General features: G+C 34.1%; 3 protein-coding genes across 4 annotated transcripts; 2 read left to right on the plus strand and 1 right to left on the minus strand.

The window, feature by feature from the left end:
• The first annotated feature begins 2,592 nt into the window (after positions 1-2,592).
• Positions 2,593-3,169, plus strand: LOC111920978 (uncharacterized). Its single transcript, XM_023916552.1, has 2 exons — positions 2,593-2,750; positions 2,863-3,169. Exons 1-2 carry the CDS (start codon positions 2,593-2,595, stop codon positions 3,167-3,169), a joined length of 465 nt encoding a protein of 154 aa, XP_023772320.1.
• A 3,269-nt stretch (positions 3,170-6,438) lies between these two features.
• LOC111920941 (uncharacterized) lies at positions 6,439-9,183 on the minus strand. 2 transcript variants are annotated; one of them, XM_023916506.3, is made up of 4 exons: positions 8,511-9,183; positions 7,811-8,035; positions 7,359-7,700; positions 6,439-7,096 (listed from the first exon to the last, which is right to left on the minus strand). In XM_023916506.3, the coding sequence occupies exons 1-4, from the start codon at positions 9,042-9,044 to the stop codon at positions 6,608-6,610; spliced, it is 1,590 nt and encodes a 529-aa protein (XP_023772274.1). In that variant the 5' UTR covers positions 9,045-9,183; the 3' UTR covers positions 6,439-6,607. The 2 variants fall into 2 exon arrangements, with proteins under 2 accessions (XP_023772274.1, XP_023772273.1); XM_023916505.3 differs by having other exon boundaries at positions 7,359-7,739; positions 8,511-9,182.
• A 10,308-nt stretch (positions 9,184-19,491) lies between these two features.
• On the plus strand, positions 19,492-22,663 carry LOC111920943 (extra-large guanine nucleotide-binding protein 3). The gene is made up of 7 exons (XM_023916507.2): positions 19,492-20,556; positions 20,626-20,763; positions 20,851-20,955; positions 21,027-21,197; positions 21,278-21,640; positions 21,704-21,867; positions 21,953-22,663. The coding sequence occupies exons 1-7, from the start codon at positions 19,507-19,509 to the stop codon at positions 22,548-22,550; spliced, it is 2,589 nt and encodes an 862-aa protein (XP_023772275.1). The 5' UTR covers positions 19,492-19,506; the 3' UTR covers positions 22,551-22,663.
• The last annotated feature ends 3,191 nt before the right edge of the window (positions 22,664-25,854 follow it).

Below are 25,854 nucleotides of genomic sequence, written 5' to 3' on the forward strand. Positions count from 1 at the left end.
CTAGTCGGCTCAGACTGTAGCTAGCAGTCGGGATGTGGGAGTGTCTGTCCTGTATAAATCTATACACATAATGCCCACTCTCCCTCCAGGAGACTCTGGTTACACGGTGATGTCACAGTGAAGTGCCGTATCGAGGAATAGTATGTCACATTCTGTTTTAGTATTTTCTCTTGTATTATAGTATCATGTACTTTTTGGTATGGTGTATTGAGTGTTCTCTTGTATAGTATATGGTATTCTCTTTGTATAGTATTTAACATGTATAGACTCATAACAATACTAACTATTGTAAGTGTCATGGTAATAGTAGTAATGAGCGGTAAACCTTAACTATACATATTATAGTTAAATAGAAGTGTTAGATGCATGCCTTTGATACACAAAGGTATTGAACTGAACTGAAGACTTTTATATCCAACACAAATATAGATGATATATAACTAAGAATTCAACGACAGTCGGACAGATAACAAGATACCCTAAGTCCACAATTAAACAAGAACAGGAAGTAAGGTGAGCTATCAGTCCTAAGACCTTCAAGTCTTACTTATATAAATATATTGATGTAGATATAGTTTGGGAATAAAAGAATTTTAAAAAGAGTTTGGAAATAGTTTTATAACAATTTTAACACGAAAAATGAGTTTGATAAACATTTAAAGCAGTTTTATTGGTAAGCAGTTAAAAGTATAGAAAATCCTTTTTGGTTGCAAGTTATAAATCACATGTGATTGAATCTATAACTTGTTGGATTCAACTTGTATCCCCCCCCCATAAAAGAATTTAAAGACATTTAAAAGGTTGATTAAGGGGTATGAACTCACCTGCAGTGAATGGATTGGGTGGAAGTGTCGGGTAGGATGCTAAGTGTCAAGTGAGGACTTGGACGCACACATCGATCCTATGCAACATGTAGTGATACATAAATGTATCTAATTATTTATTTAATCACTTATTAAGTAAGTAAAGACACTCTAATGCATGAAAACACTTTGTTTCAAGTGCTAGGAGTGCTAAGGGTTGCATCTAAGGAGTGTATGGCCTCACTATGGAGTTTACACTTCAAATGGTAGCCCTTAGGGGTGTATACGGTTTTTGAACCATTTCCCCCATGAGTTTACGGGTTTTAACTCATGGGAATGGTGTGTTTGTGTGCTTCAAGGTCCTATGCTTCACAAAGTAAGGTCCTAGGGTTGAATCAAGGGCTTAGGAAGTGGTTAGGGCTCGAAATGGCACACTTTTTGGAGTTTACGGTCCTTGGACCATGTTTGGGAGTTTACTACCATAAACCCATGAGTTTACTGCCATAAACTCATGGTTACTCCATCCATTTCGTGATTTGTGGTTCTTAGATCATTCATGCAAGTTCCTAGTTCACTAGTCAAGCATTGGGAGGAGTTTGGGGCATCAAAACCCCTTTTAGGGGTGTTTACGGTTTTGGGAGATTCCCAAACCGTAAACCCATGTTCTTAGGGGTTTTTGGTGTTCATTCCATGGATTTGCAAGCACACTAAGTAGATAACTAGCTAGGAAGAGTATACTTACTTATAGGAAGCTTGGAAGAGTGTTTTAGGACCCAAAAACACTAGTGTGTTCTTGGTGTTTTGAAGATGCTTGAAGATCTAAGTAAAAATCAAAAATCCATGGATGAAATGATGTATAAACACTGGATTTAGTGTTGTATGAACGAATTTAGGGAAAAAAAAAACTTTCATTTTTGGTGGATTTGGAAGAAATGTGTGATGATAGTTGAGAGAAAACTAGTTGTTCTTGAGGTTGGAAGTGTAAAAATGAAGACAAGGAGGGTAAACTCATGCTATATGCATGAGTCTTGGGAGGAGGGTGCTTACGGCCCAAACACCCCTTGTTTGGTCGTAAACACCTAGCTAAGGTGATGGATTGTTTTACTCGTTACACCTCACTAATAACAACACTTCCTTTTATTCAGTCGTTTGACGAAAAATTAAATAAAACACCAAACGGACTTAAATCCGGCCAAAAATGTACTGAAATGTTTTTGACTAATATTTGAAGTGTTTGACTGTGGAAATTATACAAATGAAAATTTCGGGTTGTCACAGCTCAGCACAATTCACGCGGACCGCGTATGAGTCCATGCGGACCGCGTGGTTCACGTTGAATGTGAGACTTGGGCCATTTAACATGCATTCTATCTCAATCTTCAATTCTTCAACTTCAGCCCACATGCATAACTCTTTAGAGCCCATTTGTGTCATTCCAAAGCCTTCTAATGATTGACCCAGTACTCCTTCAATTTTCTTGTAGCTCGATTCCGCGTCGCCTCATCATCATCATTGCTCACAAATTAAGTCCAAATTGATTTCTTCTTTATGCAAGCACCAAGCCCAATCGCACCACTTCAAGTCCACAAGCAGAACACATGTCTCCATAAGTCCCGCATCCTTCTAAGCCACCAATAACAAAAAGTCTTCGATAAATCTTGCAAATAAGCTCAAAAGACTGGAAAGCACCCAGTAAAGGAGAAAAATAACAAAAAGAGAAAATATGCATGAAAATTAACTAAAATGAGATGGTTTTAACTAAAAATAAACTACATAGAGAAGTAATAAAATGAAGCTATCATTAAACAAAAATCGCGAGGAAGGACACGAACATCTATATTGTGATTACTTTGCAGATAATTGTGTATACGGGTCGAAGGACTTCAAAAGAAGATTTCTTTTGAGTAGGAATGTATTCCTACGGATCGTCAACGCCTTGGAAAGCCGGTATCGTTTCTTTACTATACTTTTATACAAAATAAATACAAATGTACTACATGTTTCTTTAATTTTAGTACAAATGTACTATATTTTTAAATTGTAGTTAATTTATGTTTAGGTATGAATTTTTTCAATTGAGATATGATGTTAGAGGTAGACGAGGGTTTACAACGTTGCATAAATGTGCTGCGAACATTCGTTTGATGGCTATGGGGGAGTCACCCGACACCATGGACGACTATATGAGAATGTCTGAAAGAACTGCAACGGAGAGTTTGTATACATTGTCAAGGGTTGTTGTTGAAACATTTGGAGACGTATATTTGCGGAAACCTTCGTTGCATGATTTCCAAGAATTGTATGTGGCGCATGAAGAACGCCATAGGTTTCTCGGAATGATCGGAAGCATTTACTGCACGCACTAGAAATATTGATTCTCAAGATTTATGGATTTGGCATGCATTTTTGGGGCTGCGGGTTCCAACAACGACATCAACGTTCTTGATCAGTCGTCAATATCCGACGGTCTTTTGAATGGAAAGGCCCCAGATGCTCATTTCACAGTGAATAGAAACGAATACAAATATGGGTATTACCTTACAGATGGAATATATCATCAGTATTCCACATTCGTGAAGGCATTCCGACACCCGATTGAAGAAAGAGACAATTTTTTTAAGAGAATACAAGAAGGAGCACGAAATGATGTAGAACGTGTTTTTGGAGTGCTGAAGGCGAAGTGGCATATAGTTGAACATGCAGCACGACCATTGGACTTAGAAACTCTACGATATATCATGTATGCATGTATCATAATGCATAACATGGTAGTAAAAGATAAAGGACGAAATATTGCACATTATATCCTAACGGAGCCAAGACATGTTCAATTTCAACCAGGAACAGCAGAGTATTTAAATTTTACATAGAGTCGTTGACATTCAGGACGCAAATAAACACAGACAACTTGGAGAGAACTTGGCGGATTATATCTTCTATGGTAACGATAACGAATAGCGTTGTTTAGGAAAAATAATTTTTTATTGTAATGTTTTTTTTTTCAATTTGTATGTTATGTGTAATTTAAATGCTATGTTATTTTTTTAAAACATTATGTTTTATTTATATATTTATGTTTATTTAAAATATATTTGTTTTAACTAAAAAAACTCAAAAAAATAAGAAAAAAGAAATTAGATAAAATTACAAAAATGGTCCATGTGGTTTGTCAAAAGTTACAAAGTCAATCCCTGTTAATTTTTTTTATGCAAATGGTCCTTGTGGTTTGCAAAACTTGCAAAGATGACCCTTTTTACTAACACCGTTAGTATTTAGCCGTTAGGGACTGAATCTGTAAGGGCATTTTCGTCTTTTCAAGTACAAAGGGATTGAATTCGTGACATTTGATAAACCACGGAGACCATTTTTGCAGTTTGTTTGAAAAAGTTAACTAATTTGCTAAAAGAAAGGGAGAAGGCTCGAACTCGAGACCTCCAACCCTATTATATTACAAATGTCTTATCCAATTGAGTTAAACGCACACTTGATTATACATTCCTAAAACTGATTTATATAATAAAGAAAACGTTAATTCATAAATTTTTTATACTAATAAAAGAGTAGTTTTAATCTCCTTTTGTCATGTGTCACTATAATACAACTTCACGTTAATATTATGTCATGTGTCAAAGAGATGTATTAGGTAATCACTATCACAAATAATAAGGTTAAGGTTTTAAATAATAGATTGTAAAATTTTTATAGAAAAATTTACTTTTTTGATTATATGTTAAATTTGAAGTTATAACTAACTTGAAAATTTGGTATATCTCTTAATTAATAATTTATTTAAAATTATTTATTTAAAATAATTGATTAATAATTATGAATTTTTTTTTATGGAAATTGAATTAATTTTATAACCGTGGTTTCCACGGGTTATAAACTAGTAATAAATAAATGACAAAAAATATTTTTTTTATATAATTTTTTTTAAATAAAACAAAATGTATTTTAGTTGTATTATAAAAAAATAGTTTTTACAAACAATTTGTATGTATTTTATGTATTTATTTTACGTAAAATATATTTTTGTATGTCTTTAAAAAATATGTTTTCGTATAAAAAATATGTTTTCGTAAAATATATTTTTTTATGTCTTTGAAATAATAATAATTAACACTACTCATGACATAAAAAATATATATAACTTCTTTTGGGTCGCTAGTTCTAAAATACATATTTCATCTTATTTAAAATACATATTTCATCTTTTTTAAATACATATAACCGAAAAACGGCTTTTAGAAAACCGACTGGACCAATCGGTTTTCTGAAAGCCGTTTTTCGGTTATATGTATTTAAAAAAACATAAAAAACCTATTTGATTATATATCTTATTTAAAATATGTATTTCATCTTAATCGTACGTTCTAAATCGTATGGTTAAAATGAAGATGAAAAGAAATAGTGATGTATCATTTTGAAATAATGATAATTAATAGTACTCTTAATATTAAAAAAAACCATATAAACTGTTTAGATACATAATAAAATCGTTAAGTTGTTTTTAATATATATATATATATATATATATATATATATATATATATATATATATATATATATATATATATATATATATATATATATATATATATAATAATCAAAAAACGGTTTTAAAACTAGCGATCCAAAAGAATTTATACATTTTTTTTATGTCATAAGTAGTGTTAATTATTATTATTTCAAAGACATAAAAAATATATTTTACGTAAACACATTTTTTATACGAAAAAATATTTTTTAAAGACATAAAAAACATATTTTACATAAAATAAATACATAAAAATACATACAATTTGTATGTAAAAAACTATTTTTTTTCTATACTATGACTGAAATACATTTTGTAAAAAAATGATTTTTGTAATTTATTTATTATTTATGTATTAACGTTTCATTATTATACAAATCAGTTTTAGGAAGGTATAAACAAGTGAGCATTCACCTCAAGTGGTTAGAGCCTTCCCTCTTTCTTTCAGCAAATTAATTAACTTTTTCAAACAAACTCCAAAAATGGTCCATGTGGTTTATCAAATGTCACGAATTCAGTCCCTTTATACTTGAAGAAACGAAAATGTCCTTAAAGATTCAATCCCTAACGGCTTAATACTAACGGTGTTAGTAAAAAGAGCCATTTTTGCAAGTTTTGCAAACCACAAGTACCATTTGCATCAAAAAAAAGTTAGTAAGGACTGACTTTGTGACTTTTGACAAACCATAGGGACCATTTTTGTAATTTTGTCAAGAAATTATGACATGGAAAAAAATTGGTGTTACATCTTGTTATAACATGGTGACTATTTCTTCACTTAGTGTTATAACACCATTGCTAATGTGGCATGTGAGGTGGTACAAATTTGGTTTTATGACTACTTATCCACACCCAATCCTCTAAAACATAGCAACCTACTCTCAATCATCACTTTCTTTCTATCACATTCACGAGCATTGCAGTTGCACCACCAGTTTTGTGCATTTTTCACAACACCCACCACTTTATACTTTGATTTTTATTTTCTTATTTTATTAGAACTTTATATCAATTAAAATTTGTATGGATTTAGAAAAAAATTTCAATGTACAATGTTGTAATAGAAAAAACTGAAAGTAAGATGCTACAATAAACAAATTAATAGAAGTACATTGCTCATTTTTCATTTTCATAATTTCGTCTATGTTGTCTCGATTGAAATAAATCAAAACTCATTCCAGCGACAATAACAAAAAAATTCCTTTTCAAGGTCTTTAATATGTTTGTACATTATAGTAAACATAAGAAAAGACAGACATAAGAATAGCTAGTTGGCTTGAAATTCAAGGAACATCTTTAGCTTCTGTAGAAGCAGGTCATGGGTGGGGGTGGGGGTGGGAGCTGAAGTGGCAATCCAGTCCTTGTCAAGCAGTCCAGCTTTAGAGCTGGTGAGCATTTGCTGATGGAAATTTGAGACGATTTGGTAAATTGAAGTCCTGAGAATGTCAGCCATGGAGTATGCTTTTGAGTAGTAAGGGATGTCTTTCTTGTTTGATGATGCTGCGGTTCTTATTGTTGTGTCTCTCCTTGTTGGGCTCAATGCAGCCCATTTGATATTGGCAGGCCCATTTAGATACTGGTTGGGTGATTGGAGATTTGTCTTTTTCCCCATTAAAGTTTCAACAGCTAATAAGGCAGCCAAAAGGGTGGAGACAGTGGCGGCATTGGAGCCAGAGAGCTGAGCAACCCCAAAACGGTCTTCTTTGTGGGAACGTACAGTGAGTGAAGCTGCAATACGAGCACACCATGCACATACCTGCCAATGTCAATTCACAAATCAATTGCTGAACCCAAAGAGGTATGTCTGCTACATGCAATGACCAAACAAAGTAATCGAAGCTCATTAAATTAAAACCCAAAATAATACTCTACTTTAATTATAACCCGTGATATTTAAAATAAAAAGATTTGTGTCATAACTTACTCACTAAGAAATGAATTGTAAATCGTATATTGCCGCTTAATAAAAAATAAAAATAAAAAAAAAATAAAAAAAAGTATCGAATTAAAGAGCTGACCTGAAAGTCATAAAATGGTTCATGTAGACTTGAAAGCAGCTGAGTTGAAGAACATAACTGATGAGACAGTTGGAATGACTTGTCAGGGGAAGTCCCCAATCCCAGCCCTTCATTCAAATCCAGTGTGAGCTGTTCCAGGGGCTTCAAACATACAGCTATCACTTTTTTGTAGGTCTCACCAGTTTCTTCAAAGAATGCAGCTCGACGCCAGGTGTCAACATTACTCTCACTCACCATACACAAGTCAAGATAAGCAAGATAACGCACAACTGACCCTTCACTTGTCTCCTCAAGGGCTGCAAGAAGATGATCGCTAGGGTTTGTTTCTGCTGCTGCTGATCCCTTTGGAGGAGCAAACAGATACCTCTTTGTCAGAAACACCTAAAGTATAGAACACAATTTTTGATATTATTATTTAATAAGGATATGCAAAAAAAAAATTGTCTTTAGACCTGAAGCAGATGAAGATTCAGTTCCCAACAGAGGAACACCACAACACATGCAAAATAGAAAACAATCTGCTCGATGACAAGACCCCCAAATGCCAGCTGACGACCCTTGTGGTCATTGATAAAGAAAAACAGCACCAATGAGAGTAAGTACCCAGCACTTGACAGCTTAATGGCTTTTACAACTGCCTTACGGACACCCATTTTGTAGCTGAAGAAAAGAGGCCGCTGTCAAGATGAACATAAACATCAGCAAAAGGGAACCTCCTGACCAAATGGTTACCACATTACATAACAAATCGATGCTTTGCCCATTTGTTGCAACCCGTTTGGAAATGATTGTTTGACTCCTAAATCATATCTACAAATATGCTACCTAAACACTATAAACTAGAGCCTCTAATCTTCTTAGATAATCCCTTTCAAACACCCACAAGCCATCTACATGCTTATGTTTTACAAATACTAGTATCAACCAAGAGAACTAGAGGATATCCAATAAAAACCATACGAAATGATGGATAAAAGCTCCCTGTACTTTGTAAGATTACAAATGAAAGTGTTTAGCGTAAGAGGTTTCAGAAATCGGTCCTTCTATAAACAGTTAAACAAATGTGCATTTACTTAGTCAATAGAAATTAAATACGTTATGCTTGAGTTCAAGGATGAGATATATAACTATAAGGGAAAAAGGTTTAGTCACCTGAACGATGGGGAAATCCAAAACCCATCTCCTAGTGAGCACATGATGTGATCCGTAAATCAATCCAACAGCCAAACCCCTTAGCCCTAATGCTCCAAAAACCTGAGACCCAGAAAGGCAAACAACAGACAGAAAACCAGACACCCCGGAGGAAGCTAGGAACAGTATAAAGCTCAATGTAATTCTGGCTCTCCGTCTAAAATCGGAAGGCAAGGGCTGGCCTCCATGGACGAAGATGAGTTTAAGTATACCGAGGAGGAGTTCGATTGGTGAAACTCCGCGAACGGGTTGAGGAGAGGACACCAGGAAGAGGGAAGTGGAGAATAGAAGGAGGGAGAGTTGGAAAAAGAGGAAGGCAAAGACGGCGGCGGAGAAGGTGGTCGATGGGGCTAATGGGGCAAGCAGGGTTTTGCAGAGAAAGTAGATTAGGGTTGATTGACATGATTGCCAGATTAGAAACCCTAGGAATCTGTCCTTGATGATCGTGGTGGTATTTCCTAATCTCCCGATCATTGCTCTTGTGACTTCAATCATTTTTCGTCTTCTTCGACTGTGTGAGAGAGAGATATATGGTGATAGGAGGAAGAAACGGCGGTAGTAAGACTAATAAGAGCAGAGGCAGCAACCAATTTTGGGGTTTCCGGCACAAAGTGTTAATGGGCGGGAAGAAATAATATCATCACCAAAATATCACTTGTGTTTTATGAGTTTTTTTTTTAACTTAATGAATTTGATTGATCCCATAACTTAATCTATTTTTTTTAATCACAAAGACTCCCTACTTTTGTATTTTGCTGTAGAGATTGTTCATTGCAATGTTTCACCTAATGTTTTAAAAACCAATTAGTTGAATCGGTTGGATCGGGAATCGGAGATGACGGTGGTTCAACATCGACCAATTTTATGTCGATTTCTAGACCGGATGGTTTCTTCAGAAACTAAGTTCAACCGGTGTAATAGAACCAGTTAAAAACCGTTTTAACCGGTTTATTGGACTTTGATAGTTGGATTTCACTTAGTCCATTAAAAAAATTTTATTTCCAATGAAAATTGAATAGCTCAATCGATCATGGTATCTAAAATGTACATAACTTGAACGTTGATGCACACAACTGCCATATGTAGACCGGCGGTTGAACCGAATAAACCAGCAGTTAAACCGATTGAACCAAGAACCGGTCATTATATCAATTCAACTAAAAAAACTTGTTTTTAAAACATTGATTTTACCTTACATTTGAAAAAATAAATAATAATAATAATAAAGTGTGATTTTTAGTTCATAAAAAATGTAGGTGGAGGGAGTGTGGGTAGGGGGCAAATCGTGTTATCGTTTCGTGTTTCTGTCTGACACGACACGACACGACAAGGTTTTATGTAACACGAACACGACACGACACGATGTCGTGCTTTTTTTAACTAACACGAAAACGAACGAATTAAAAAACGACAAACACGACACGACACGACAAATATAACATATACTAGATACTAGTTTATTTTAATGAATACTTTATCAATATAACACGACATGTCACAACTATGAAATTTGATGCTTTGTAACAACAACAATGATAACAGATGTGAACCAAAAATGTGAAAGCATGTATGATGCTTATTCAATAGCAACAAAACTTCCATCAAACACTTTATACAAGCACTGCAAATAGTCAACAAAGAATTGGAAACCCTAGAAATCCCGGTTTAAGTCCATTTTAGACTAGGACTTCCTTATCGGGCCTAATGGGCCAATAAGCTTCCAATTTGACTATTTTGGGCTTAGAACTCTTAAATGGGCTCTAATTGGACCCCCTTTCATTTATTTTCATATTTTGGGCCATATTGGGCCTAGAATGAAATAAAATACCTTAATGGACCTTATTGGGCCATAACTAACCTAATTAGCCCTAATGGGCCATAAAAACTTATACTTTATTTATTTTGGGCCGTGAACCCTCTCTAAAGACCAATTGGGCCAAAAATCATCCAAGTGGATCATAATATGGGCTTAAGCATACAAGGCCCAAATCTTTTTCTCTCTTATCCCTTTCTCGGCCCAAGAAGAAGAAAAATGGAAATTGATGAAATAAAGAGGGTTAGCAACCTCCTTATTATATTTTGGTCTTCCATGCAACCATCTCATGTTCCCATGCATCCATCACATCCTTATATCTCTCTTCTCCCTCTCTTTTCTTCTTCGGCCGAGAACACCAAGGAAAAAAAAAACACACACACACACACTCAAAAATCTCTCTCAAACACATAAGAACTCTCTTCTCCTTTTCATCCAAATTTTCGAGAATTAGAAGCATTCCAAGGAGTTTTTAATTCAAAAATCACTTCAAGTTACAAGTATTGGTAAGTTCTTACTTAAATCCAAAGTTTAACTTCTATACCTCATCAAAAATCATCTTTTAATTCATTCAACTTCATGATCATACTCCTCAGAAGCAATCTAAGCTCAAGGACTTCTAAAGAAGCTTGTTAGGCCGAAAACTTCTTCCATTCTTCTTCAAAACCAAACCCACAAACTCAAGGTGAGTTTATACCCCTCTTTTTTCGGTTTTTACAAGTTTTATGGGGGAGAATACAAATAAAATGTGTAGATCTATGTATATGTGTGTGTTATGTATGATTTTATGCATGTATGTGTGATTGTAAGTGTTCATGTGGTAAATATGCAACAAAAAGAGAAGAAATCTCGATATCTATGACATAAGAAGGAAAACAAACATGATCTAAGGTATACCACACTAAACAAGTCAAGAAAAATACCCTCTAAGATTTAAAATAGACATATTGTAACATAAAACAAATTATGGGGCTTAAATTGTCAAATAAACAAAAGTTTGGTGAAAAGTTGCCATTCACGGATTTCTTGAGGGTCAAAAGAGTCAAAACAGTTAAAATAAATGTTTTTGTGAAAATTATGCTCTTCAAAGGACTTGAAATGTAAATAATAGCTCAATGGACCAATTTTTGGGCTTTTCGGCCCATTAAGCCCAAAGTTGCAAAAAATCTGATTTTCAAAGGGCTAAAATGAAAATTTCCTCAAAACAAGGGATAAAAAGGTAAATAAAATTATTTCAAGGGTTAAAATGCGTTTCTTTACTAAAAAGTATAAAAAAATGTAAAGTTTTTGGATTTTGGGCCAAATTTGTAAAAGTTGCAAAAGTTTGGGCTTTAATCGAAAAGCACTTTTCTGGAAGGGCTGAACCTGTCAAAGAATAAATTTTGGGCTAAAAATATCAATTGAGTAAGTCTATAGGTCAAATGTGTCAAGAAAATGATTTAAGGACTTAAAATGTCTTTTTTTATATAAAAAGGACTAAAATTGTCATCTTTATTAAAGAAGGGCTGAAATGGGTCAAACCAACTTTTGAATCAATTCTTTTACTATCAAGATATTTGAGTCAAAAATACAAAACTACAACTCTTGAAGATGAATATATGTATAATTCCAAGAATCGTTAACAACAACCGAGCGGCCTCGTGCCAATCCAAAATAACAATCGTCCAATCAAACCTTCCAACAATTATACAATTCCTAAAAACAAGTAAACAATCCAAACCTTGGGCTTGAAAGTCCAATCATGCTTGTTGGTCCTTTGTGACCCATTAACATGATTTTGGGCCCAAGGAATAGTAATAAATGTTATTGGGCCTCCTACGACCCAATTCCATATTTAAGGGACCCTCAATGGCTTTTAAGTGCTATTGGGCCTTAGTGGCCCATTAGTACTGCTAGTAAGGTCTAAGTAAACAAATACAGGTCGATAATCAATAGTAATCAAGTCAATTGGGATTTAGTGAGTAATAACGGGTGACACCAACATGTGTCGGTCGTAGTTTGTAGTTATAATCAACGTCTCGTGGAGGGAGAGCGAGAGTTTGTGTATAGATCTATACGGGGGTGACTCCCCCACGCCTCAGATGTTCGCTACAGTTAGACTCGGCCAGTCTAGGGTGACAAAATCTTAAGATCAATTCTGACGTTCACCAGAGTGCCAAGACAGACGAACTAGTCATTATCATGCATGGTTATAACAACTCACATAAATAAATCCAATATAAATCAAGTAATCAAGGTAATTCAAAAATCATTCACGTGATGGGATAACCATTCAAATCGTTATATGATATTTTTATTTTGGAAAACATCGGGTTTTCCGGGGAAGTTCAACATTTTCACTTGTATGGTTAATACAAAGTTTTTCAATTATACATGTGTTTGAAATCATCATGCATATATTTACGGATCTTCACACCTTTTTATAAACAATGGTCTTTTCAGAAAATATCGGATTTTCTGGGTTGTTTTCGTTCAAACTACACAAAACATTTTCATATCAAACCTGCTTATGAACTCACCAACATTCCATATGTTGACCATTTTTCAAAATAACTTGTATTCTTAGGTAACAGGTAAGCTGAAGAATAAGTACCAAGTATGTTAGTGTGTTTTGCTTTTGAAAACTATCAAACAATTTATGTATGGATTGTAATGTTAAAACAATGTACTTGATGTGAACAATGTCAGTTGTAATATATTGATGCATGGTGATGTTTATGTTATGATTCATGTATATTCATTGTGATGATATTTAATTTAAGTCACACGAGCCCTCAGACGTTTTCGCCGTCTGGTTCGGGGGTGTGACACGACAAACACAAAAAACACGACGAACACGATAAAGAAACTGCTAAATCGTGTCAATTTCGTGTCAAATTCTGAACACGAAAACGACACGACACGACATCATGTTTTTTACAGTTGACACGAACACGAATTCAAATTTCAGTTTCGTCCCAATTTCGTTTCGTGTCGTGTATTTTTGTTGTGCCGTGTCATAAATTTCCACCCCTAAATCTGGGTGTGAGACTTTTATATCGTGTTCTATTACTTTTAGTATAACATGATTTTGGTCGTTACGTTTTCTAATCCTCAACTATTATCTTGATACGTGTTTATATTATTAAATTAAATATATGTCGATGAGCATTATAAGAACCAAACATAGTTTATTTTATTTACTTCATAAGAACATGTCATTTGAAATGACTATAAAACTTTTATATAACTATAAAATCCTGTTTAATTGTGCATCTTGAGATTATGGGACTAATCTGTAAATGTTTTTCTCAAATTTGAAATATTAAACATTATTTAGGACAAATGTCTTTTAAATTTGAAATATTAAACATACATGGAATATGTAGGAAGTTTATTCAATGGAAATCCGTAAATGTCTTTTAAATTTGAAATTGAAACATCCTAAAAATGCAACCCGAAAATTTTTGTTTTAATATTACTAAAACCCACAATATCAAATGTCATACAATAAAACAATGAATCGTATGTCTTAAAACGTCATAGTAAAAGTATCAAATCAGACTAAGGTCACTATCATATCAAACATCTCAACAAACTCCTAGGATAAAACTGTGGTGTGTGCCATGCCATCACCACAAGCTCTTCCCCTTGCTAGCGGAAGTACCTGAAACCAAAACTAAAACTGTAAGCACGAAGCTTAACGAGCTCCCCCAAACTACCACATACCATACAAACATATACACACATATTGGGCCTTGCCCACTGCATCGGACCGAAGTCCGGAAATCTGCATCAGACCGAAGTCCGGAAACTGACTGAACATAGCATAGCATAATCATAACTACTAGCATAAACACATATACTGCATATTGCATTGGACCGAAGTCTGGAACACATAACACAAAGACATGCTTGAATCACAAAGACTTCAAGCACACTAAACTATTGCATCGAACCGAAGCCCAAAACTAATGCTAACTAAACGGGCCGACATTGTGGCCATAGACCCGTTCATACTGGAAAGGAAACTCACCTGGTAACGTTGGCTGCTGAGATGCTTAATCGGAAACTGGCTGACTGTTGCTCCGGAACTCCCCGGCTACAAATCCCATAGACACTAAATCAGATACTGATAACTGTTCTCAAGGTAAAATGACTCTTTTAACCCTGGTCAAAGTCAACTTTCAGTTGACCGGACTCGCCGAGTTGGGTCGCCAACTCGCCGAGTCCCTAACACCTTTTCTAATCCTCTACTCGCCTCAACTCGTCGAGTTTGGTAACAACTCGACGAGTTCTTCTTCCATACTAACGTCCAATCTAACTTCATCCGACTTGCCGAGTTGTATGAACAACTCGTCAAGTTCTTCTTCATCATATGAGCACGTCCAGCCTGTGACTCGCCGAGTTGTATAAACAACTCGTCGAGTCTGCTCTTGAGACAAGAAGATTGCCTTGGACTCGCCGAGTCCGGAATATGGACTCGCCGAGTCTCCTGCATGCCATTACTATACAATCGATTTTAGACAGCTACAGTGCATCCAATTCATAGATCTGGGCTTCTAGGGTTGGTTTTGCACGTAAAGTTTCCAACTTTACGTGCATGCACACGAGAATGGGGCTAAAACACGAAAATCATCCAACACTAAGCACTTAGGGTTTGGAACAAGGCTATATCTGCATAAAGGTAGCTACATAGAGTTCCTAGAGCTCAATAACATTCAGATCTATGGTCTCCATCCTAAGGAGAGCTCAAATATCGAGTTTGAATCATATAAAGCTCCAAAAGAGACATAATCAAGCATAAAAAGAGGGTTTAATGGAAGAATAAACAAGGTAATAACTTTATTACCATAATATGAAGCAGATGGAAGCTAGTTCTTGGATCTCCTTTCTCTTCTATTGATCTTCTTTCCATCCTTCTCTTCTAAAATTCCCAAGCTATCACAAAACACTCAAGCTCAACAATGGGGACTAGGGTTTTTATAGAGAAATGCTCTAAAGGTACTGGAGGCTGGGGTGGGAGGCTATAATGAGGTTTAAATAGGGTACAAACCCTGAGATTTAGGGTTTCTTCCAGACAAGCGGACTCACCGAGTTCGGAATATGGACTCGTCGAGTCGCCAACTAAATACGTGTACAAATCTCGTCTCTACTCGACGAGTCGGGCTACTGACTCGTTGAGTACCTCTTAAGAAAGAAAAATATTTTATTTAAATTACATACCAGAAATGGGACGTTACATAAATATTAAACATACATGGAATATGTAGGAAGTTTATTCAACGAAAATCGGTGTTCAATTGCTTTGAGAACACATCATATGATATATTACATTGGAATTTTTGTGGGACACATTACAATATTTGTGTTGCATGCTTTGGGATATTTGTTAGAAAAATAATGCAAATTAGATATAACATCGAGTATATTAGTCGTCGTTATTAAAACATAAGAAATTTGAATATAGTGTCAATCAAGTGCACCAACAATCTCTATTTTATGATACAAATATTATGGTATTTTTATGAATGGATTCTACTTTTGATGTTGTGTCTTTTAAAACTTTAACCACATCGCATGAAAAAAATACAAGAAAATGACAAACATTATACTTTTTGTGGTAGATAAAGAATTGTTGCTTGAAATATAAAAATAGTCGTTGTTAAATGTTTTATATTTTTTATGCGAAATTTTATTAAACATTATTTAATATAGTATTATTTATTTCATGAGAAAAATAATTATATCCAATTTTTTATTTATTTAACTGAAAAAAGTAAAATGAAACTTTTGAAAATTTTCATTTAAAATCAAAGTTTATTTTCATCCATTTTATGTGTTAATTTCTTTTGCCCTTAATTACAATGTTTATGATAATTTTGCGACCAAAGTTTGTTGGTTTTCATCAAATATATACATTAATTCAAACTATTTTACTTTAACTTTTTATACAATAATAAATAAAAGTTTATTTGCATTTGTTAATTATCTAGTTTGAAGTGGGAGATTGTTAGGCTAAATCGAAAATGGAATTAGACGATAACATCGGGGGAGGCACAATGAAAGAGGTCTCGCAATTCTAGTTCGTTTGACGTTTTACGATACATGATTACCTCAACACAGACACGGATGATATCCCCGACAACATCAAAGAGATCCCCCTCCCCCACCGATCGAACGCAACAAAGTGAAACGTGTTTAGCGTCACACAGACGAAATTGATAGAAGGGCATAAAAGTTGGCGAAAATGAAATCAAAGTTCGGCCAACACAATTTAATCGTTCAATAAAAGGTTGATGTGCAACTTGAGCACTTGATTTTTTTTAGGACAGTTTTTTTTTTAAGTTTTTAATATTATGGTTAATCTAGGAGTTAATTAAACCGCATGTTTCGTTTTTTATTAATCCAATGTGGTTTAAAAATATATATTAAAAAAACAATAAAAAATAAATAAATTGAAAAAAAGAAAAAAACTGAAAAAAATAAAATAAAAAAAGAAATGGTGACATAGAAAGCTAAAGATGTTATAACAAGTTGTTAATTTCTTCAATTTGATGTTATAACATTATTTTGACATGGCATATGAGGTGACATTTTTTGGGTGTGTTATGCATTTAACATTTTATTGGAGTTAACAAATTAAGTATATCTTGATAATTAAAGAAGACTTTCATTTATGACAATGTTTATAATTAGGGGGTGTTTGGTTTAGCTTTTGAGAAGCCAAAAGATCTTTTAGAAAACGATAGAAGCCAAAAGATGTTTGGCAAAACAATTTTAAAACCTACTTTTGGATTTTTGATAAAAGGAAAATCAACTTTTTGGAAAAGTCAGAAAACCTGATTTTTTGCAACTTTTTAAAAAATGACTTTTGGCCTTTAAAAAGCTAAGTCAAACATCCCCTTAATACCATATTTAAGTTAATATATTAAGTATATTATGTGGAAATATGAAGAGTTGGGAGTTTTAATTTGATATGATGAAAAAAAATATATTTTTTTATAATATAGTATGATGATATGATGGTTAAAAAAAACAATAAAAAAAATAAAAATAATAAGCGAAAGAGTCATCAAACAGCTTCCATCAAAATTAGTCAAAAGACTAAATTATGGTGTAACTAAAAACCCATTAGAATGGTGTGTATAATAAAATTAAGATGTTGCGTAAAACAACGACCTTTTTTTAGCAGATCCATTGGAACATAATCATTTGTTATCCTTTTACTTTTTAATACTAGAAAATAGTTGACGATGCACAGTTTCATATATTTAACGAGCCATGTAGGGTTGTCCTTGATATAATAAGAACAAAAGTCTATTAAGGTCCCACTCTATAAATTAAAAGAAAAATATATAGTATAAAATAGACAAATTTACATAAATGGTCCTTATAGTTGACAAAAATCACGTTATAAATCCCTTTAAGGTTTTTTTAGCATGGTAGTCCTTTATAGTTTGAAATCAAATACAATTGGTTTTTATGACTAACACTGTTAATTAATAAGGATTAACTATTTATGAAATGACCAAAATACCCTCAATAATTAGTTTTCCTTTTCTTTTAAATGTTTTATAACCAACACAATAAAATGGGACTTACCCATCTGGTCATCATCGGCAACAAATTATCAATCTTATCTTGATTTTTCACAAAAACTCAATCATCCATTTGGCTTCTACATTGTCATATGTTCAGAGAAAATCACACAATCAAAATTGGTAATCATCATCGCCAAAAATATGGTTCAAGAAAAAAACCAAATAAACACAAATTACAAACTACCAAGACCTACATAAGACTTGAAAATACAAAATTGTTCCATTATCATCACTAAAAATTGTAAATTCACTCATAAATGACAAAATTAGGAGAATAATATGTCAAATTCACCAAAGAAAGAAATAGTTGAGAGGAAGAGCGGATAATGGGTATGATGATGACTTTGAACTTAAAAAGACAAATTGCCTTCTTCCCTCATCCTTTTCTTGGAATTAAATCTTAAAGGATTACTAAACATGTTTTCTATGAAAAACTCATAAATGATTCAAATGTAAAACCTATAAATGAGGGAATCTCCGAGAGTACACACACAATGTAAAATCTTGAAATGATCGATTTGTAGATGTAAAATCTTGAAAGGATCGTTGTGCACATGTAAAACCAAGAGATGATTTAGAATTAAGATACCTAGAAATGAGGAGATCTCGGGAGTACAACCACTATCAAAGGTTTCAAGATTTCCGATGAATGCACCCATAATTGAAGCTTCGTTTTATCCATCCCGTTGTTGCATTATGGATTGATTCTAAATCTTTGTTTTTACATTTCCCGATTTCAATGAACACACCTACAATCGAAGCTTTGAAGCTTTATTTATGGCGGAAACGAAGAGTTCATGAACCAAAACTTTCAAGCTTTATTTATTAGTGGTGGTTGTGGAAGCTTTCAAGCACATTGGAGAATATGAAGACTTATATAATCCTTGTTTGAATCATATATATATATATATATATATATATATATATATATATATATATATGTGTGTGTGTGTGTGTGTGTGTGTGTGTGAGAGAGAGAGAGGGAGAGAGAGAAAGAGAGGTCATCGTTATAATGTTATTTCTCTTTTCTTAATATAAAAAATTTACATATAAAAACAAAAAAAATGATATTTTTGTTATTTCACAAGCATTTAACATTTGTTAACTAACAATGTTACTCATAAACACGAATCATATATTTATTTTGAATTATAAGACTACTAGGAGTAGGCAACGGCGGCAACGCCTACTCATGTTATTATCTAAAACACAGTGAAACACCACCCCAACTTGGTGTTATTAAATGTTATGTTATTAGGATGTGGTAACGGAAACAGGAGATAACACCCAATCAAATCATTTTTCCTCTTTTTATTTGTATATTTCTCATTTTAACACCATGTTATAACATGAGGAACACCACACTCACTTCATGTAATAATATGGAACACCGTTGTCCACACCCAATAGCCTAAAGGACCGTCCGTATTAAAAAAAATCCTTAAAAAGATTGGAATGTGATTTTTTGAGAACCAGAAGTACCATTTATGTAATTTATTCTAGTAAATAAACAAAATGTGAAGGAAAAACGGTAACAGATGTGAATCTGACGTTTGTTTGGATGCGTAACAACACATCCATTCTTGAACTTGTATTCTTGGCTGCCGAGTGCCGACCACCTCTCCAAATCCGCCCCCACCATCTCGCTGTGTCTGTCGACTGGATTTCTTTTCATCAATCAACCTCACCACTCACTAATCTCTTGCCAACAATGACGGATGATGATTACGCCATCAATGAACAAACTTCTAAGCAACATTGGGAAGATCTCCTTCGTAAGATGTTGCCGGCCGGAGCCCCCTTACCCGACGAAGATCAACTCGATTATTCAATTTCCGTCGAATACCAACCCCCCACCCACCCACACAACAATAACATTAACCACCACTCCCTTTCCAGAACCGCCACCACCACCAGCCCTATACCCATCATTAAAAATTCAAATTTTACTAAACCCCCAAAAATTCACCACAAATACACTAGTGCTGCTACTAATTTGGCTGTGTCTCTCGTTACACCGGCTTCCGAAACCGGAGAAGATGAAATTTCTAATGTAGTGAGTTTCGATACCACCCAAGAAGAAGAAGAAGAAGAAGAAGAAGAAGAAGAAGAAGAAGAAGAAGAAGATAATAATAATGATTCATCTACAAGTGTTACGGCTTCTCCTGTCGTGGAAACTGGTGGAAAGAAGAATCAAAAGAAGAATATATGTAGCAGGTGTGGAAACGGGAATAGATTGAAAGAAAAAGAAGGATGCATTGTTTGCGATGCGAGGTATTGTAGTAACTGTTTGCTCAAGGCAATGGGATCAATGCCTGAAGGACGAAAATGTGTAGGTTGTATCGGGCAACCTATCGATGAATCAAGAAGACAGAGGCTAGGGAAGTGCTCAAGAATGTTGTCTAAAATTTGTAGTCCTCTGGAGGTGAGACAGATAATGTTGGCTGAAAAAGAGTGCTTTGCTAATCAGCTTCGTCCGGAGCAACTTGTTGTGAATGGAAGACAGTTACGGCAGGAGGATTTGTGTGAGCTTTTGGGTTGCCCTGTTCCTCCACTGAAGTTAAAACCAGGCAAGTATTGGTATGATAAGGATTCTGGACTTTGGGGGCAGGTAAGCAAATTGCTTAAAGTTTCTTGTTTGTTTGTTTTGTGATTGAAATTTTGTAACGAATTTTTTTAGGAGGGGGAAAAGCCTGATAGGATTGTAAGTTCAAAATTGAATGTGGGTGGTAAGCTTCAGATGGATGCAAGCAATGGAAACACACAGGTTTATATGAATGGCCGTGAAATCACAAAAGTTGAACTCAGGGTACTAAAGGTAAATACACTTTGTAGTCTGTAGGTGTATAGTGTATACATTACATGCAGTCAGTTTTATGAACTGAAATTTTGATATGCGTTTCAGCTAGCCAAGGTACAATGCCCACAGGGAACACATTTCTGGCTTTATGATGATGGGTCGTATGAGGAAGAGGGTCAAAACAATATCAAAGGAAACATATGGGGAAAGGTTTGAATCAATAAATAATATATGATAAATGATAATGATAATTATCTGAGGGATGTTTTATTGGTAGGTAGGCGTCTACTCGGTTCATTTCTTCATTGTTCTGTTTGCCTGTGCCCCATGAAGCTTGTCATGGTTTGAAGTTAAGACGGTCTGTTACTCAGAATTTGGAGCATTCAACAAGAGTTGACAAGCTTATGCTCTTTGGGTTGGAAGGATCAGGGACAAGTACCATCTTCAAGCAGGTATCATTATCAATCGAGCAAATAACAACTAATAATAATAATCCATATGTGATATTTGTATTGATGTTGGTGACTTGCAGGTGAGGTTTTTATATGGAGACAAGTTGAGTGTTGAGGAGTTGCAGCATGTTAAGCTTATGATACAAAGCAACACATATAGATACCTTAGTGTGTTGCTTGAAGGGCGAGAGCGTTTTGAAGAGGAAGATGATCCGAAAAGCGGGACAAGTGTTTATTCGTTTAAACCAAAATTCAAACATTTCTCTGATTGGCTACTGGATATAATGGCAATGGGTGATTTTGAGAATTACTTTCCGGCTGCAACACGGGAGTATGCTCCATTGGTTGATGAGATATGGAAGGATCCTGCTATTCAGGAAACTTACAAGCGAAGAGATGAGCTGAATTTTCTTCCAGATGTCGCCAAATATTTTCTTGATCAGGTCGGTGTTGTTTCTTATCTATATCTATTTATTAGTCAGTTAGTTAATAAAAATAATATGCAGACAATTGAATTATCAAGCAACGATTATGAACCATCAGAGAAGGACATTTTATATGCTCAAGGAGTAACCCCAACCAATGGCCTTTCGTGTCTGGACTTCTCGTTTCGTGATCACAGCCCCATGTCTACATCTGATGATGAAAATGGTCAATCTCCTTTAATCAGGTAAGCTAAGTTTCTTTTCTGGAATTATTATTATTATTATTAGATAAAATATATAAAGTTTGTTTTGATCTGTGTTTGGTGATAGGTTTCAGCTACTTGGCATGAAACTGCATGATGGTTGCAAATGGCTAGACATGTTTGAAGACGCACGGTTGGTTATATTTTGTGTGGCGTTAAGCGACTACGACCAGGTGTGGGCCCACAAAGACAATGATGATGTCATCATCACGGAAAACAAGATGCTAGCAAACCGAGACTTGTTTGAGAGGCTCGCAAAACAAGCTTGTTTTGCAGACATTCCGTTTGTGCTTATTTTGAACAAATACGACATCTTCGAGGAGAAAATCGGGCGGACCCCGTTGAGTGTTTGCGAGTGGTTTAGTGATTTTGGGGCGGGGGTGGTGAAAACTTCAACCGTGTCATTGGCAAACCAGGCTTATTATTATGTGGGTATGAAGTTTAAGGAGGTGTATGCGGGTATAACTGGCAGGAAGCTTTTTGTATGGCAGAGTGTTGGTAGGGAGCGTGGATCTGTTCAAGGAGGAATCTCATATATTACTGAAGTCATTAGATGGGATCAACAAAGGCATCATCAACATCTTTATGCTCATGATCATGATGATGATGATGACGATGATAATACGTCATTCTATACCCACTCAAACTTGATTGTAAATAAATAGTTTTTCTTTCATCCGTAAATATCATGTCTTGTACTCGAGTTTTTCAACATGTGTTGTGTGTATATCATCCTACCTGCTGTTTACTTGATATAACTCCTTCCGTCTTCTTGGCCTTTTGTTCTTGTAGAATATTGTTAGGCTACTTTTATTTTATTTTTATCATCAATAACTCAACTTCATATATCAATCCTCGTAATAAGATCACAACGCATGTCCACAGTCATTCAACGAATCAGTTTATATACAAAGAAAGATATCAAACAACTTATTACATTTCATAAATACTCCTTGCCTTGCCTAGCCACCGCCGGTAAATGGCTCTATGCTTACCAAGGAAACTCACAGCCATGACTCCGCTCATTATTCTGGTATCCTTATACAAACCCATCCATTCACAACCAATTTATTAACAACACAACACCAAATCTCATTTTTACACAAATAAATTGCTCAAATCCAACATCACTTGTTATACCATACCATTTTGGTGTAAATGAACCATATAACACCAATTTTGGAAATGGTCATCAGAACTTTCACTCAGTCCTTAAAGTTTAAGTTTACAGATATATATGTAGTTAATTTAGTTGAAGGTTTATATTATAAATATAATATCTTTTGAGAAATTGAGTAATCTAACCAAATGTTTAAGGAATTTTGAATAAAATTACCACCATTTAAGTGGTTAGATATACTTGTTGATGTAAGTGGACCATTCCAGAGTGGAGTTATCCAGCCTAGCTTATTCTGTATCGGGTTCCGAACTTAATGGGTAGTACATAAGACATCCTGGAATGCATGCCAGAATATCTTTATATTTTGGACTTAGTAGACAAAAAAGAAATTACATCTGATTCTGGTGAGTTTGAGGTTTTGCAGGTAAGCGTAAGTTCTTCACACTTTTACGTGTACTTTTTAAATTTTTAATTATAACTGCAAAAGCGTTAGTCCGAAATGCATAGATATTGTCCGGAAACCCAAAAAACAGTTCCAAAATGTTGTATTAATTAACAAGAGGTGCCTTAGTTAGTCAGTTATTTGATATTAGTATATACCTAAAATATTAGAAAACTAGTTACATTAACACTAACATATGCCTTAGATAATTCCGAAACACAAAGAGCATGTCCAGAATATGAAGAACAAATCCAAAATGTATAGAATTATTTGCTTTGAAATGTCAAAACCAACCTGGAATTATAACTAAATTCTTTTTTTCCAACATGGCCTCATTTTTTATACTTCTCTTACAATGTCTTGCACACATGTCATTGTTGGCGTATATTCTTGCTAAAATCAAGAAACAACCTCCATGCAAGACTATCTCCCTTGCATGTAAGTGGTTAGATATACTTGTTGATGTAAAGGGGATCAATTGTTTTTGTATATTCTGCAAAGTAGTTGTCAAACAAAACATCATGTTCGGGATTTCCTTGCTTCTAAAGTGAAGGTTGGATCATGTTTGTTGGACATTTATATCGACAACTTTTAATACCGTTTTACATGATTTGTGTGACATGACTGATGGATCTCAATACCTAGCTTGGTCTGAGTGTGGTACGATATACATGTGATTCAATTACATTATCGGAGTAATAGTCGCCTATAAAAATTGTTATTTGATGATTAGTTATTTCTACTGTTATGACATGATGATTGGTTAATCGTTTGACATCATTCAACCGATTGTGAATAAAAATGTTTCGTGAAAATTGGTCAATATCAGTCAAACTTAGAGTCGGCAGAAAAAATTAAAAATTTTCAAATTTTCAAATTGTCAAATTCTACATCAAAATTCTAAATTTTCAAATATTCAAATATTATACCAACAATTTCAAATTTTTAAATTTTCAAATACTTATTTTCTTAAGATATATTAAATTCTTAAATAATTTTATTAATAATTTATGGTCCCAGTTAATCCCTATCTCCCTATCTGAACCAATTAATCATTTAACTCAGTCGACCGTTGGGCTATAGCCAAACGTTTTTTTACAACCTTGGTTATTTTCAACCTTTTGTGTAGTTACACATCCACATTAATATACTGACGTTCACTCTCAATATATACTCTCAATATATACGGTGGTTACTTTGGTTATTCTCTTGGTTTATCGATAAGTAAGCATGTATCCACAAACTCCTAATGATTATCAATAATTAGGGTACCAAACCTATTGATGTAATCCTCTTTTTAGAGTTTCACACTCACCCTTATAAAGGACATATACATACGATAACAGTCTAACGCTAAAAGAGATTGTGAAGTTTTTTCATGTTGGTTCCTAAAGAGATTGACCAATAGTCATTTAGTAAGTACAGAAGGTTGCACCAAGACTTAAGCCAAGTCATATCGAAGGAGATTTGCACACATTGCATGGATACATGATAAAAATAAGGGTCCGTTTACACACGTTATATTATCATTGAACACATTTGGGTTTTTTTTAATATTAGTTTTTGTACTAGATTTGTTGTTTCATAGAATTACAAAGTTATTTGATTTTGCAATACATTTTTTGTTTCATTTGAAAAATATGAATTCTTTTCATTAATAATTACATGAAGTTAGAAAATGCCACTAAACTATAATTAAACATATAAACACATAAAATGCACATAAATAATCATACTACAAATGACCAACTATCAACTAAAATTAATATAAAACAAAAACATAACTTCAAAATGACATAGGTCACGTATTCCATAATTTAGTCCGAAATGTTTTGTTTTGGACGACATGGTCATTCACTCATTTGACAAAAAAATAAATAAATAAAATGCTGTTTTAACCAAACCAGATATTTATATTGATTACATTACTCAACTTCTCATTTTCTACTTGCAATATTTATATGTTAATAGTATTATTATGAGTTGGGCATATATTACAGCACAGCATGGACACCTTTTGACGAGAGTTAGGCATGCCTTCCCGCAAAGTCATTATATAACATTATTTTGTGGGTTAATTGCTCAACCGACTATTGATCATCAATTAATATCCCTAAATACTTTGTTCAAAACATTTAAACAATACTCGTCTATTACTTTTGCCAATATATTTTCACAGGTAATTTGGCCACAAAGCAACATATTGATTTAGTCGCAAGAATCGAGCAACAAATAAGACAGAATATTTTCTCCGCTACAATCAAACCAAAGCACAATGTATATGATTTAGCCAAACTTGATATTTAACAAGTCAAATCGAATAACATAACAGGAACAAAAGGGCATCATGCTATAACAGAAGTAGTAGTAAGTATATGATGATGCTATCCATTTGAAAATCGAAACA

Source organism: Lactuca sativa, chromosome 8, assembly GCF_002870075.4.
Source record: "Lactuca sativa cultivar Salinas chromosome 8, Lsat_Salinas_v11, whole genome shotgun sequence".
Classification (NCBI taxonomy): Eukaryota; Viridiplantae; Streptophyta; class Magnoliopsida; order Asterales; family Asteraceae; genus Lactuca; species Lactuca sativa.

Coding starts and splice junctions, on each gene's coding strand:
- LOC111920978 (XM_023916552.1), top strand. CDS start 2,593: ATGAAGCTATCATTAAACAAAAATCGCGAGGAAGGACACGAACATCTA. Junction 2,751..2,862: donor GTCAACGCCTTGGAAAGCCG/GTATCGTTTCTT, acceptor ATTTATGTTTAG/GTATGAATTTTTTCAATTGA.
- LOC111920941 (XM_023916505.3), bottom strand. CDS start 9,044: ATGATTGAAGTCACAAGAGCAATGATCGGGAGATTAGGAAATACCACC. Junction 8,036..8,510: donor TGGATTTCCCCATCGTTCAG/GTGACTAAACCT, acceptor TCATCTTGACAG/CGGCCTCTTTTCTTCAGCTA. Junction 7,740..7,810: donor TGAATCTTCATCTGCTTCAG/GTCTAAAGACAA, acceptor TCTATACTTTAG/GTGTTTCTGACAAAGAGGTA.
- LOC111920943 (XM_023916507.2), top strand. CDS start 19,507: ATGCGTAACAACACATCCATTCTTGAACTTGTATTCTTGGCTGCCGAG. Junction 20,764..20,850: donor TTGAACTCAGGGTACTAAAG/GTAAATACACTT, acceptor TATGCGTTTCAG/CTAGCCAAGGTACAATGCCC. Junction 21,198..21,277: donor CAAGTACCATCTTCAAGCAG/GTATCATTATCA, acceptor GGTGACTTGCAG/GTGAGGTTTTTATATGGAGA.